Source organism: Muscardinus avellanarius, assembly GCF_963383645.1.
Source record: "Muscardinus avellanarius genome assembly, chromosome: 4".
Lineage (NCBI taxonomy): Eukaryota > Metazoa > Chordata > Mammalia > Rodentia > Gliridae > Muscardinus > Muscardinus avellanarius.
Genome location: NC_137789.1, coordinates 125,664,426 through 125,679,627, shown reverse-complemented (window position 1 = coordinate 125,679,627; position 15,202 = coordinate 125,664,426). Strand labels below are relative to the sequence as shown.

The window sequence follows — 15,202 nt, the reverse complement described above, 5'->3', positions numbered from 1 at the left end:
GAAATGCCATTGGAGTTCCATAAGACAGATTTTAGGTTATTTCCAAGACATATTTCTCATTTTCTTGGTTCTGACATGCAGCCTTCTTACCAAGGAGTGCTGCTGAGAGCACCGGCGTGCTTGGTGATGAGGTTCCTAATCCATCCTGGGCATTTTCCCCCCTGTATTGCTAATTTCTTCTCCATTGTGGAGGGTCTTGGATATAATAAAATTTTACTAGTACCTTCCTCTCATTTTCCAAATTCTAAAAGTAAGCTCACTTTACATTTATATTTTGCTACCTCTAAATTTTTTCTGTTGGGAAGGGAATTAATGAACATACTTGCTGAGCTTCAGCAATAATTAATTGTGAAAAGACTTCGGTTAGATGGTGGGACTTCAAGTTGACTATAACAGAACAGTATGGTAGTGTGTCTGCCTGAAGCAATTAGTGTGAATCCAAGAAAAGACCTAATTTGACATGATGTGAGGCTTCTTCTGCAAGAGGGAGAGAGTATAATTTGTGACTATGTAAAAAATGAAGCTAAAAGACGTTTCTCTTTTTAAAAGGTTTTGATTATCTTTGATTTGATTTTCTTTAATTCTCTGCTTTTAAATAAGAGATTGCATATAAGTGCTTTCCACTTTGTACATGTTGCTTAAATCACCCTTTTAGCCTTAATTTCCTCATCTGTGAGAGAAGGGGATTGATTAGGTAATCTTAATGCCTGCTTTCAGCGTGTAGACTCTGTGATGCCGTGATATTTTTTTGAAGTACCAGAAGGGTCGTTTTGTGATATCTATAGCCAAGGTTGATGAGCTGCATGTAGTTACAAGAAGATGGCAGATGGGAAAGTGAATCAGTCTTCATATTGTTCTGTGAGTGCTCCCCAAGGTTGAAGAGTCCCATTGGCTCCTGAAATAAAATCATAAAACAGCCATCATTTGACAGTGCTATTACTTACCACCACTTCTCTTTCAACATTGGCTCCAGCTCGAGGTGATCCTCCTCCTCCTTAGGAGGCCCTTGTGGGATCCGCAGGCTTTGACAGACTTGCTGTGATAAAGTTGCTCTTCCCTTCTGCATAGCTGAGCTCAGCTCATCTAGTGGCATGACTGGGGTACAGGCAGAAGCACATCTGTGCATTCTCTGCCTATCATTTGTTGGCCCAACAGTGCTTGTCTTATGACTGGATTCTATCCTCCTCCCTTTCCCTCCACTTATATGTAGGACCAATTGAGATGGGGCACACATCGCTAAAACTTTGGTACTTCAGAATTTGCAGTTATTGGAGGGGACTAGATTGAAGTTGAAATATTTTTTTCAGGGAAGAAGGGATTGGCTACAAAAAACTAGGGGAATTGAGACAAAGCTTAAATTCTTGTAAAAAGGAAATGTGGTCAGATGCCATTTCACATGCCTTTAAACCCAGAAACTTGGGAGGCTGAGGGAGGATAGCAAGTGAGGCCAGCCTGGGAAAAACTTAACAAGACCCTGTCCCAAAATAAAAAGGAGTAGGAATGTAGCTCGGTGTCAGAATGCTTGCGTAACATGCATGAGGTCTTGGGTTCAATCCCTCGCACCACAAGGGAAAAAAAAAAAAAGGAAACATGAGTCGGTTGTCGTTCCTCTTTTCTTACCCTTTTCTGCTATGCCTGATTCATGTTCCTAACTCTTTACAGAAAGCCACCATTTGCTCTGTTAACAAAAAATCCTCCATTTGTCATTTACTTCCTTGATCTCACCAAAACCTGAATCTCTCCTGACGATAACAGTGTTCTCATCTCTCCTGACCTGATGAGAAAGAGATGTCATGTGAGCATGCTACTTGTCATCATCTCCCCAACTTTTACTGGGCCAGGTCCCCCCGCCCCCTTTTTGGGTGCTCCTAGTGCATGTCTTTCAGTTATGCTGTCCACTGAGCATCACCACTGCTGTGAACTAGAAAATGGAGTTTAGGACAGGACGCCAGCTATGGAAAACAAGTGGGAATTAGAAGTAAACATATAGACATTTAAGGTGTGGAGAGACTGGCAAGGTTTCTGTATAGCCAGAGTCTACTGATTTTTTTCCCCTGTTCTAGATTATGAATCTAGTAAGAATTAGCAGGCCAGCTTTGGGGCTGGACCTAAAAGACACAACTTAATTTTGGCTTTCTCTCCAAGTTTTAGATTCTCAAGTACTGTAGAATACAAAAGGGGAAGTAGGGGAAAAGGAACTCTAATCCACCAGTAAGACCTACTACTTGTTCTATATTTCCAAAATAAAGTTAGTTCTGAAGCAATGTGCCCCTGCCACTAAAACAGGTGATATATTTTTCTTAACTTTATAATAATTTTAACCATTGCCTTTCATCCTCTTTAGCTTAGACATTTGCATAAACATTTTTACTTTTCTACTATAAAACAAAAAGGAAGGAAGCTGCTGGAAATGTTTCTGCTGCATATATGTACAGTAGTACTATTAGCCACATTTTAACACTAATAATAGCTTGTGTCTTTTGTTTGTTTGCTTGTTTGTTTTTTGTACTGGGAACAGAACCCAGGCTCTACCTTTGGGGCTACACCCAGCTGTATTTGTTTTTCTGTTTGAAACATGGTCTAAGTTGCTAAGGACACTTGCTAAGTTGCTGAAGCTGTTCTAAAACTTGCAGTCCTGTCTTAGCCTCCCAAGTTGAGTACAGGAATTACCTGTAATCAGCGTAGCCTTGAGCAAGCTTTGTCTGGAATCAGGCCAATCTGGTCCTACCGCTCACCTGCTATAAAATGGAGATAACAATCACTAGGGTAGCTATATGTAAATCTTAAAAAATCTCGCCATAGTGCCTCATTTGCAGATCATGCTCCTGTGAACTGCTGTTGTAATTGCTTGCATCAGCTTGATTACTGCTTAAAAAAGATCTCCTTTTCTTTGCATATTAGGTTTCCAAAATATCAGTGTATTATATTTTGATGCTTTCCTGATGGAATTTAAGGGAGGACACCTGTATATCAGATTGTGGGTTAGAGCCACTATACTGGGATAAAGTCCCATCTGGTTTTGAGTGAACCTTTTTCTCTGAATGAGATTATTTTCTACCTGCCATCTGGTTTTGGAACATATGTCTTCTTTGGGGCCTATTGCCCCTTCCCAGTTGTTATATCTCTTGTGAGCCTGGCACTATTTTTAACACCCCCAAAGGGTAAATAATGTATATGTCCCTCAACTGGAGAATGGTTTCACAATTGTGGTATATCCAGACAGTGAAATACTATTCAGCAATGAAATGGAACTATTATTATATGTCACAATACTAATGACTATTAAATTATGTTGAGTTAAAATAAACATTAAAAAGTACATAAAAAGTATTCTATTAATATAAAACACCAGAACGTGAGGCTGGTGTGGTAGCCCACACCTGCAGTCCTGGTACTTGTGAGACCAAGACTGGAGGATAGCAGGTTTGCAGTCAGCATCAGCAACTTTGTTGAAACCATCTGAAACTTTATGAGAGCCTGTTTCAAAATAAAAAATAAAATGTGGCTGGAGGTGTAGCTCAGAGGAAGAATGCCCCTGGGTTCAATTTTCAGTTATCTTCCCCAACATACACCCCCCCAAAAAATAGAAAATGTAAATAATCTACAACAACAGAAAATATAGTGGTTTTAAGATGGAAGCTCCGTGTGTGTGTGTGTGTGTGTGTGTGTGTGTGTGTGTGTGTGTGTGTGTTTATTGAAGATGGAACCCAGGAGCCTTCTACCTCTAGACTATACCCCCAGCCCAGTTTTATTTTTCATTTGAAAACAGTCTCGCTAAGTTGCAAAGAGCCTCACTAAGTTGCTGAGACTGACTTTGACTCCTGTCTCAGCCTCCTAAGTACTGGGATTACAGGCTTGTGCCACTATACCCGGCTAGATCCTTTGAAGTTGTCCTCTTTGGTTTTTAGAGAGCAAAGTAAGGGCTTAGATCTTGAAGGAATCATGTGAAAAGAATGGCATCTTGTTGAACAAGTCTCTCAATCTTTTTAAGCTTTAGTTTAAAAATCTGAAAGTGGACAGTTATGATACCTCAACTAATTCATTGTTTTTGTAAGGTTCAGATGAGGTAAGGCACATGTACTATATGCAATATGTACTGCTACATTTGGGAAACGGGAGGTATTCTTCTATTTATATAAGATATTGCCAGAAAGAGACTTAAAAAAAAAAAAAAAACAACTTCTGGGCTTGTAATCCCAGCATTGGGGAGGCTGAGACAGGAGGATCAAGGTTCAAGGACAGCCTCAACTATTTAGTGAGGCCCTTTGCAAATTATTGAGACCCTGTTTCAAAATAAAGAATAAAAAATAGGGCTGAGGGTATAGCTTAGGGGTAGAATGCCCCTGGGTTCCATCCCCGGTATCGCAAAATAAATAAATAAGTAAATTAATAACTTCTTTAAGTTTATAAGTAACAGAAGTTCAATATTATTTACATTAAAAGTTTTCATGACATTTTTTTCTGAGATCTTTTAGGTGTAATTAGAGTTTATTCCAAGATATGAGTTTGAATGAGAAACCTGAAGTACCACTTACCCTCTGACTCTTCAGCTCTCTATTTACCCTCTTCTTTATCAGTTATCTAAAATATTTATAAATTAAAGAGTCTGAAAATAAAACCTGGATGATTTAAAGACTTACAATTTTTTTTCATGGTTGGGAATTGAACCCAGGAGTGTTCTAATACTGAGCTACCCTCCCAGCCCTTTTATTTCTTTAAAAAGGGGTCTCACTAAGTTGCCATGTGCTTTACTTGAACTTAGGATTCTCCTGTTTCAGCCTCCCGAGTACTGGGATGCACCCACTGTGCCCAACTGAAATCTTAATATCTTTTTAAAAAAGTCAGGCATGGTGGTACATGCCTAAAATCTTAGTACTGCAGAAGATGAAACAGGAGGATTATAGGTTCCAAGGTAGCCTCAGCAACATAGTGAGACTCAGCTACTTAATGAGACTGTCGTAAAATAAAAAATAAAATAGGGGTTGGGTTAGAGCTGGAAGGTAGAATGCCCCTGTGTTCAATCCCTCGTCCAACAAACAAACAAAGGCTGGGGGTGCAGCTTAGTGGCTGAGTGCCTGCCTAACGTGTGAGGCTCTGGATTTCATCCCAGTGGTGCATGTACCCCCTACACATATAACACATAAACACCCAAAAAGACATTCACCTGCTTGAGAAACTCTGAGGTTGTTGATTGTTAAACAACTTACACATAGCTGACACAGAAAGAAACTTGGAACATTAGTTTATACTACCTTCCACGTTTTCCTCTTACCAATACCTTGAGAATCTTTTGGAAAGTTTTGCTTCTATTTCTCTTTGAACTGAGGGCTGCCAGTGCATCTGTTGAATCCGAAGAGGAAACATGAAAGGGCTGTGGTATGAATGTTTGTTTTGGGCTGACTCCCGGTGGCTGCAGCCTCCTCCGCCCCTCCCTTTCATGCTTTGCTGAGTGTGAACTCCTTGGGGAGAGGCTCAGCTGAGAGGAAGTGGCCGAGAGGGAGCCGAGCGCATGATGCGGTTATGCCAGAATGGGAATAGAGCCAGCTTCGCTAGAATTCCAAGTGGAATTTTCCAGAATTTGAAGAGCACATTGTGTTTCTCACTGTGCGTGGATATAAGGAAATAATTTCTTGGCAATATAAGATAGTGAAGGAATCATTTTGAGATCCTTTGAGATTTTCAAGATCCAGTGCTGCTGCTTCCATCTGAACAGATTTAGAAGTAAAATTAACATACAGTTGTGATACGAATACATTGTAAGGCATGCTTAATTAAAGTAAAAACCTAAGCTGAGCATAGTGGTGCACCCTTGTAATCTCAGTACTTGGGAGGCTGAGACAAGAGGATTGCAGGTTCAGGACCAGCCTGAGCAACTAACTGAGCCCTCTGCAACTCAGTGAGACCTTGTTTCAAAATAAAGAATAAAACAGGACTGGAGTGTAGCTTAGAGGTAGAATGCACCCTGGGTTCCATACCCAGTGCCCCCCCACACAAATGAAAAATAGTAATTAAGCCAAGCGTGGTGGTGCACGCCTATAATTCCAGTAACTTGGGAGGCTGAGACAGAAGGATTGCAGGTTTTCAGACAGCCTTAGATAACTTTATCTCTGCAACTCAGTGAGACCTTGTTTCAAAATAAAGAATAAAAATAGGGCTGAGGGTGTAGCTCAAAGGTAGAATGCCCCTGAGTTCAATCTCTGGTACCGCAATAAGGAAATAAATAGTAATTAGAGGTATATGCAATATTCTGTGATTTTAAAATACTCAGGTTCAAACTATTTTGAATTGAGGCCAGGTGTGGTGGTGCACGCTTGTAATCCCTGCACTTGGGAGGCGGAGACAGGAGGATCGTGCAGGTTCGAAGCCAGCTTTGCTGGCTTAAGAGACCCTGTTTCCAAATAAAAATATAAAAATAGGTCTGGGAGTGTAGCCCGGATGTAGAAGGGTTTCCAGGAACCCCGGTACCACCCCCCCCCAAAAAAAAAAAAACTATTTTGAATTGATGTTACACATTAATGTGGTAAGGGACCTACCAGGTAGTTTATTTTGTTTTTACTTTCTCATTTAACAGTAGGGAAAGCCGAAAGCAAGAGGCTATGTTAACCCAGGGGCAGTGGTACATGCCTGTAATCTCAATACTTGGGAAGTTGAGACAGGAGAATCACAGGTTCAGGGACAGCCTCAGTAACTTAGGCCCTCTGCAACTTAGTGAGGCCCCATTTCAAAATAAAGAATAAAATATGTCTGAGGGTGGTGTGTGGCTCAGATATAGAATGCCTCTGGGTTCAATCCCTAGTACTTAAAAAAAAAAGTGTATGTGAATTGACCAGGGGATGTGACTGGACCAGTAACCTCCTGTGTCCAGGTAGAGGTTGAAGGGTGGCACCTTTTGTTTTGAATGCTTAATTGTTAAGAGTGGTTGCATTATTTATTTTTTTTACAACTTTAACACAAACATGCAAATTCAGTGTCTTTGAGAAAATAGTATTTCTGTTATTATTCACTTATTTATGTTCTTTTCCTGAAAAATACAATAGTCAACCTGGTCTACATGGCCTGATAACTGAATATTGTAAATAAGCAAAGTTTGAAATATACTTGGCTGATTTTATTGGATTTTGAAAGAAATTCCATGTGTGTATGTGTGTGAATATTTCTTAAATGATAGGAGTTGGATTATTTCAACCCAATAATAAAGACGTAGGAAACTGAAAAGTTACTTACTTTTCCCTGTGGACTTCCTTGATTGGTTTCCCCACTTGAGTAGGTGTTTTAACCTAGACTTCCCTCACCACACTGGTAATTAACTTCTTAAAAAATATCACAGTTTAGCCAGGCGTGGTAGCACACACTTGTAATCCCCACGCTTGGGAGGAGGAGACAGGAGGATCGCACAGGTTCGAAGCCAGCTGCACTGGCGTAAGAGACCCTGTTTCCAAATAAAAACATAAAAATAGGTCTGGGAGTATATCCCAGAGGTAGAAGGATTTCCAGGACCCCAGTACCACCAAAAAAAAAAAAAAATCACAGTTTAATCTTTTGAATGTTTTAAAGTTGAAAATAGACATTTATCTCATAATGCCAACTATAACTCAACAAAGATCAACATAATTTTTTTTGAAAGTAGAGTAGAACCCAGGAGCATTTTACCTCCAAGCTACACCCCTAGTCTTATTTTTTTATTCTTTATTTTGAATCAGGGTTCACTAAGTTGCAGAGGGCCTCACTAAGTAGCTGAGGCTTACTTAAACCTGGATCCTCCTGTCTCAGCCTCCCAAGTACTGGTATTACAAGTGTAGGCCACTATACCTGGCTTAAAAATATTTTAAATTCATCCTTGTCTCTGATATTTGAAACTCTTAATTTCTTTTAATTATTATATACGTAAGCCAGGCTCGATGGCACACACTTGGGATCCCAGTACTTGAGAGACTGAGATCACAGGTTCAAAGCCACGCTTGCTTAGCAAGGCTCTCCACAACTTAGTGAGACCCTGTTTCCAAATAAGAAATATAGTTGGGCTGGGTGGTTTATCCCAGAGGTAAAATGCTTCTGGGTTCAATCAAAACAAACAAACATGTACATAATATTTGTACATATTTATAGGGTATACGTGGTGTTTCAATACACTGCATTGTATAATAATCAAATCAGGATTATTAACATACCCAGTACCTCAAACATTTATTATTCCTTTATGGTCAAAACATTCAAAATCTTCTCATCTAGCTATTTTGAAATATACAAAACAATATTGTTAACTGTGGCCAAGCTCCTGTGCAGTAGAATTCCTGCACAGCAGGGGAAACAGTGAGCAAAGTGAAGAGAGAGTCTGCAACACAGAGATAATATGTATAACCTGTGCACCTGTCAAGGGGCTGCCACCCTGAATGTGTTAAGAATTTAACACAGAGCCAAAAAAAGAAAAGCCCAAACCTGAAATGAACAAAAACAAATGAACCAATTGAAGAACAGGCAAAAAGTCTTATCCAACATTTCTAGTAGAAGATATACAGACCTGGTGTGGTGGTACATGTCTGTTAACCCAGTACATGGGAGGCTGAGACAGGAGGATCTCAGGTTCCAGGGGAGCATTAGCAAGTTAATGAAACCCTGTTTCAAAATAAAAAATAAAAAGGAATGGAAGTATAGCTCAGAGCTGTAACCCTCCAAAGGGGGAAAAAAAAAGATACACAAATGACCAGTAGATGTATGAAAAATGCTCATTATCTCTAATCATCCAGGAATTGCACAACAAAACAAGAAGATATTACTTCATTCCAATTCAAATGGCTACTATAAAAATGATAAAAGATTGCTGGGTGTGGTGGCACAGGCTTGTAATCCCAGTACTTGGGAGGCTGAGAAAGGAGGATCACAGTTCATGGGCAGCCTCAGCTACTTAGTGAGGCCCTCTGCAACTTAAAGACCCTGTTTCAAAATAAAGAATTAAAAATAGTGCTGGGGGTGTAGCTCAGAGGTAGAATGCCCCTGGGTTCCATCCCCAGTACCACACACACACAAAGATAAAAGATAACAAATGTTGGTGGGGATGTGGAGAAAAGGGAACCCTTATGTGCTGTTGAGAACATAAATTAGTACCACTATTATGGAAAATAGTATGGAGAGTCTTCAAAATAATAGAACTATCATAAGACCCAGTAATTTCTCTACTAGGTATATAGTCCAAAGGAAAAGGAATTGGTTTGTCCAAAGGATATCTGCACTCCCATCTTTATTGCAGCACTGTTTACACTAGCCAAAATATGGGATCAACATAAAAGTCTCTTGGTGGATAAGTGGATAAAAAAATATATGCACAGTGGAATACTGTTCAGCTATTAGAAAAGAATGAAATTCTGTTATTTGCAACATGAGTGAATTTGTAAGACATTATGTTAAATGGAATAAGCCAGACACAGAAAGACAAATATTCCGTGATTTTACTCATATATGGGATGTAATTAACTACTTGATGTTGGTGTTTCTCTTTAATATGTAGGCTCTAAGGGGGCAAGGACTAGCTTTTGTTCACAGCTGGTCACTGGCTTCAAGTAGAATTCCTTGGAGCATTGAGTAGTACCCACTATGGGGGAGCAGAAAAGAGAAAGAAAGGAGGGCAATAGAAAGATATCTCAGAACAAAAAGCGTGGATAAGAGTCTAAAAGAATATCCACCTTAATTCTTTCCTAAAATATTTGTTTTAATTCTTACTTTTGGAAGATAGTAATAATATATATGAATCTAGCATAGTAAAGAACAGTTTGCAAAGTACTTTGATAGACGTGTGTGTGTGTGTGTGTGTGTGTGTGTGTGTGTGTGTGTGTGTGTGTGTTTGGTGGTACTGGGGTTCCTGGAAGCCCTTCTATCTCCGGGCTACACTCCCAGACCTATTTTTACATTTTTATTTGGAAACAGGGTCTCCTAAGCCAGCGCGTGTGGCTGGCTTCGAACCTGTGCGATCCTCCTGTCTCTGCCTCCCAAGCGCGGGGATTACAAGTGTGCGCCACCACGCCCGGCTACTTCTGTGTGTTTTTAATGTTTATGTGATTTGCCAGAATTGAACCCAGGGGTGTTATACCTTCGAAATACATCCCTCTGCCCTGTATTTTTATTCTTTTATTTGGCAACGGTCTCACTAAGTTGGCTGGCTTTGAACCTCCAATTCTCCTGTCTCAGCCTCCGAAGTACTGGGATTACAGGTGCGTGCCACCACACCCAGCCAAAACTCGCTTTTCTTTTCTTTTTTTGTTACTGGGGATGGAACCCAGGGGCATTCGACCTCCGAGCTACACCCCAGCCCTATTTTTTATTCTTCATTTCGAAACAGGTCTCACTAAGTTGCAGAGGGCCTTACTAAGTTGCTGAAGTTGGCCAAGAACCTGTGATTCTTCTGTCTCAGCCTCCCAAGTACTGGGATTACAAGCATGCACCATCATACCTGGCTATAAAACTAGCTTTCCTTGAGCACTGATTTTGCCCAGGATCATTCATTCATATATATTCATTCATATTAATTAATTAATTAATTCATCCATTCATTCATATCCTTTCTCTTTTTCTCATATTGGGAATTGAACCCAGTACTACTTTTGTACTCCCAAATTCCTCTGCTTGGTGTTCAGATTTTATTCTCTCTCTCTAAGGAAACATTCTACCCTGACTACTGCAAATCATTCTCATATGAGCGGCGTGGTCAGATTTTATTTTATTTATGTTTTATTTTTGGTGGTACTGGGCGTGGAACCCAGAGGCTTTCTACCTCTGGGCTATACTCCCAGACCTATTTTTTTATACTTTATTTGGAAACAGGGTCTCACTAAGTTGCTGAGAGCCTCACTAAGTAGCTGAGGCTGGCTTCGAACCTGTGCGATCCTCCTGTCTCAGCCTCTCAAGCGCTGGGATTACAAGTATTCACCATCACACCCAGCTTGATCAGATTATAAACCATCATCAGAGTTGGCTTACATTTGAAAGACCATCCAGGCATATATTACTCCTTCCCTTGATTGTATGTTTAGCTAACAAGCTGTATTTGTTTAGTATCAACTTGGTGTAGACCATTCTGTCAAGTGTATTAGAGGATATAAAAGGAATATAGATATGACCTTTGCCCTCAGCAATTAACAGTATTACAAAGTGGCTAAAATGGTAGACTCTGGAGCTAGACTGCTTAAATTCGGTCCAAATACATCCCTCCCTAACTGATTTTGGAGCAGATACTTAGCCTTTCTATGTTCCATTTTCTATATCTGAAAAAAAAAAGACTAATAAGAATACTTAGATTAAGCTGGGCGTGGTGGCGCATGCTTGTAATTCCAGTATTTGGGAGGCTGAGACAGGAGGTTCGCAGGTTTGAAGCCATCCTCAGCTACTTAGACTCTCAGCAACCTAGTGAGACCCTGTATCCAAATAAGAAATAAAATCGAATTGGCAGTGTAGCTTGTAGGTAAAATGCCTCTGGGTCCAGTCCCCAGTACCGCACACAAAAAGAATCTGTATGTCATAAAGTTGTATGCTATATTAATGATATTAATATATATGACTCCCTAACATATAGTAAGCCCTCATTAAGTTTTAAATCTGCAATAATAATCACCACAGGGAGCAGAGATAAAATATTAAAGATCAAGGTAGCACATGATTAAATTCTACAATGGAGCCGGGCGTGGTGGCACACGCTTGTAATCCCAACATTCGGGAGGCTGAGACCTGGAGGATCGCGGTTCGCGGACAGCTTCAGCTACTTAGTGAGGCCCTCTGCAACTCAGTGAGACCCTGTTTCAAATTAAAGAATAAAAATAGGGCGGGGGGGGTGTAGCTCAGAGATCGAATGCCCCTGGGTTCCACCTCCAGACCTGCAAAAAAAAAAAAAAAAAAAAATCTACAATGGATGACAAATCTGAGCTTCTCAGATCAGCACTCAGTTGGCTGCCTGCTCCATATTCCATCCTGCCTCCCTGATACCAGAGGGCCAGGCTGTCATGGATTGATTTACAGTCCTTGTTCAAAAATGGAAAAAGAGATAAATCCATAAAAATCACAAAGTGTTTAAGGAAGCTTTGACTAAAACTCCCAAGTGGGTCTTTGGCAACTCTTCCTCTCTCCCCAGTTCAGAATGCTCCTTCCTGCTCTCAAGCCCGCCTGGAGCTGTCCAGTTTGCGTTTTGCGATACCTGTGTGTGTGGCAGTTTTATACTCGAGTGAACAGCATTCTCATTTATCCTGTAGGGGTGCTGAGAACCAATGAGGCATTCCTACCTTAATATTGGACTCACATTCTCTTTTATTGAGTATCTGGCCAGAAATTAGAGATTATGAAAAAAATCAGAATTTGTTGTTTGGGAAAGAGAGTAGTAATTTTGAAATACAGAATATTTCATTTCCTCTCTCAATAGAGTTTTTTTTTTGTGTGTGTGGGATGTCAGGCAGCATACCAACATTGGAAATGGGAGGAAGGGACAGAGACAAGGGATAGGATATCATCACTTATCTTCTTAAGTGTTGTCTGTATAAATTCACATTATTGTGCGTAAAGTAAGCTTTTGGGATCAGGCTAGGAGACTAACTACAACTTTTTGACTTAGGGAGACAAATTCCAATCAATAAAAAATGCAAATAATAAAAAATATTTTATAGCCAGACATGGGGGCACACACTTGTAATCCCAGCATTCAGGAGGCTGAGAGCAGAGGATTGCAGTTCGCAGACAGCTGCTCAGTGAGGCCCTCCGCAACTTAGTGAGACCCTGTTTCAAAATAAAGAATTAAAGCCGGGTTTGGTGGCGCATGCTTGTAATCCCAGCACTTGGGAGACTGAGACAGGAGAATCATACAGGTTTGAAGCCAGCCTCAGCTACTTAGTGAGGCTCTCAGCAAATTAGTGCAATCCTGTTTCTAAATAAAGTATAAAAAAAATAGGTCTGGGAGTATAGTCCGGAGGTAGAAGAGCCCCTAGGTTCTGTCTCCAGTACCGCAAAAAGAAAGGAAGGAGGAAGGAAGGACGGACAGACTAAAAAATAATAGGACAGGGGAGTATAGCTCGGAGGTCGAATGCCCCTGGGTTCCATCCTCAGACCAGGGGGGAAAATATATATATATAACAAAATTCCCATCCTTTTTTTTTTTTTTTTTTGGTCTGGGGATGGAACCCAGGGGCATTCGACCTCCGAGCTACACCCCCTGCCCTATATTTTATTATTTATTTTGAAACCGGGTCTCACTGAGTTGCAGAGGGCCTCACTAAGTAGCTGAGGCTGTCCGCGAACCGCCATCCTCCGGTCTCAGCCTCATCATTTGGTTTTTTTAGAATGCATCCTCTTGGATGTAAACAGTAGTAGCTATGTAAATTCAGAACAGATTTTTTTTTTTCCATTGAGGATTGTACTGTGGGAAGAGTCGAGATAATTGGGTTTCAACTGGAGTCATTCTTCTTGATATTTGAGTAGTAGGAATGCAAAAAGTTTGGAGGGGAGAGCTGAGGGCAAGGGTGATGTCTGAAGAAAAGTAGACAGCAGTAACAGATGAGATTGGCCAAGTGTTGCAACTGTTGGCTGAAAATTCTAAATTTTCAGTTTGCTGCTTACCAATTTCCTACTATAACTGTAACCCCAGATTATCCTTCTTTTTCCGTGTAAGCTACTTTTATGATATGCTTTTAAAAAGTAGACTAAATAGAGTTCCCATTTATTTTTATAGAACCTGAGCTTTCAGATTTGAGCAACTTTCCACTCAAAATCATTTCCAGTGACAGGATCTCTCAGTGATACATGACACCACAGTCTAGCTCTTTACTGCTGTACTGGTGCGTTCTGTGGGCCTTGAGTTTTTGAAGGAGAAGAAAACCTTTGAAGTACTCTATTATCCAGAACAGCCTGGGATGGACCCAAAACCTTAATCCCTTCCTGCTTTTCCAGTTCATTTTACAGATGAAAAAGATATTTTCTCCCTTCCATGGTATGGAAATTAAGTAGAGAGAACAAGAGAAATGTCGCTGAAAATTTTGCAGAGACACATTTTATAAAGCAAGAGCTGATTGTATTTAAAATCTCTATACAAGCAGGGCATGGTGGCACATGCTTATAATCCTAGCATTTGGGAGGCTGAGACAGGAGGATCGCGGTTCAAAGACAACCTCAGCTACTTAGTGAGGCTCTTTGCAACTCACTGAGACCCTGTTTCAAAATAAAGAATAAAAAATAGGGCCGGGTGTGGTGGCGCACGCTTGTAATCCCTGCGCTTGGGAGGCTGAGACAGGAGGATCGTGCAGGTTCGAAGCCAGCCTCAGCTGGCTTAAGAGACCCTGTCTCCAAATAAAATATAAAATAGGTATGGGAGTGTAGCCCAGAGGTAGAGGGCCCCTGGGTTCCATCCCCAGTACCACCCAAAAAGAAAAATAGGGCTGGGGGTGTAGCTCTGGTAGAATTCCCCTGGGTTCCATCCCTGGTACCTCAAAAAATTTAAAATTTCTATACTTTTTTTTCCTAGGGATCTATGATGTGTGCATGTGTGTGCATGTATAGTAAGAAATTGAGAATGACCAGTGTATGCTACAATTTTTATTTAGAATGCATTTTTTTCCATGAGTGATATCTGGTGGTAATATATAGTACATTGAAGAATTATAAATCAGATTTTTAACAACTCTTATCTCTATCTCATATAGATAATAGGCCCCAATATAAATCCTTACAAGATGTATACAATTTGAGCCTCCGGTCCGGTGTTTCTGTTTTAGTGGCTGCCACATACCACTGAATTTCTCTTTAAGACTGTGATTTATCTTGTATTTTCATAAAGGTTTTTATAAAAATATAGTACATAGTCAAGGTGAACCATATCTTCAGATAAATAATTCCAAGAATACTTAGAAAAGGTTTGTGTGAATATTTATTTTTTAATTTTTTAATTCACCATTTTGATACAAATACCCATGGTTTTCTTCTGTGTTTACATGCAGCCAGGAGCTATGGGCGGAGACGAGGTAAAATTTTTTTTTTAAATGAGATCCTTTGCTTGCCAAATTGTGAGTAAATATGAGTGTGTGTGTACTTATACTTGTGTGTGTATAGAACAATTATATGATGTGATGTTCTAGCTTAGTTATTTTAGCAAAGTAATTCTTGTATTACTTTTGTTATGATTACTTTTTGCTATTTGTTGGTAATTTGTTCTTATAACCCTAATAAAGACATGGCAAATATT

General features: G+C 40.1%; 1 protein-coding gene across 6 annotated transcripts in view; it reads left to right on the top strand.

Moving 5' to 3' along the window:
• Positions 1 to 15,202, top strand: part of CPEB3 (cytoplasmic polyadenylation element binding protein 3) — a gene marked incomplete at both ends in the record, with an annotated part of 160,223 nt that overhangs the window by 55,702 nt on the left and 89,319 nt on the right. For 3 of the 6 annotated variants that reach the window (XM_080694083.1, XM_080694082.1, XM_080694086.1), the window contains one exon: positions 14,958 to 14,981. The exons of the other annotated variants lie outside the window; for them this stretch is intronic. In XM_080694083.1, coding sequence (XP_080550209.1) covers positions 14,958 to 14,981 — 24 coding nt within the window. The remainder of the gene's footprint in view (positions 1 to 14,957; positions 14,982 to 15,202) is intronic. 6 annotated transcript variants of the gene reach the window in all.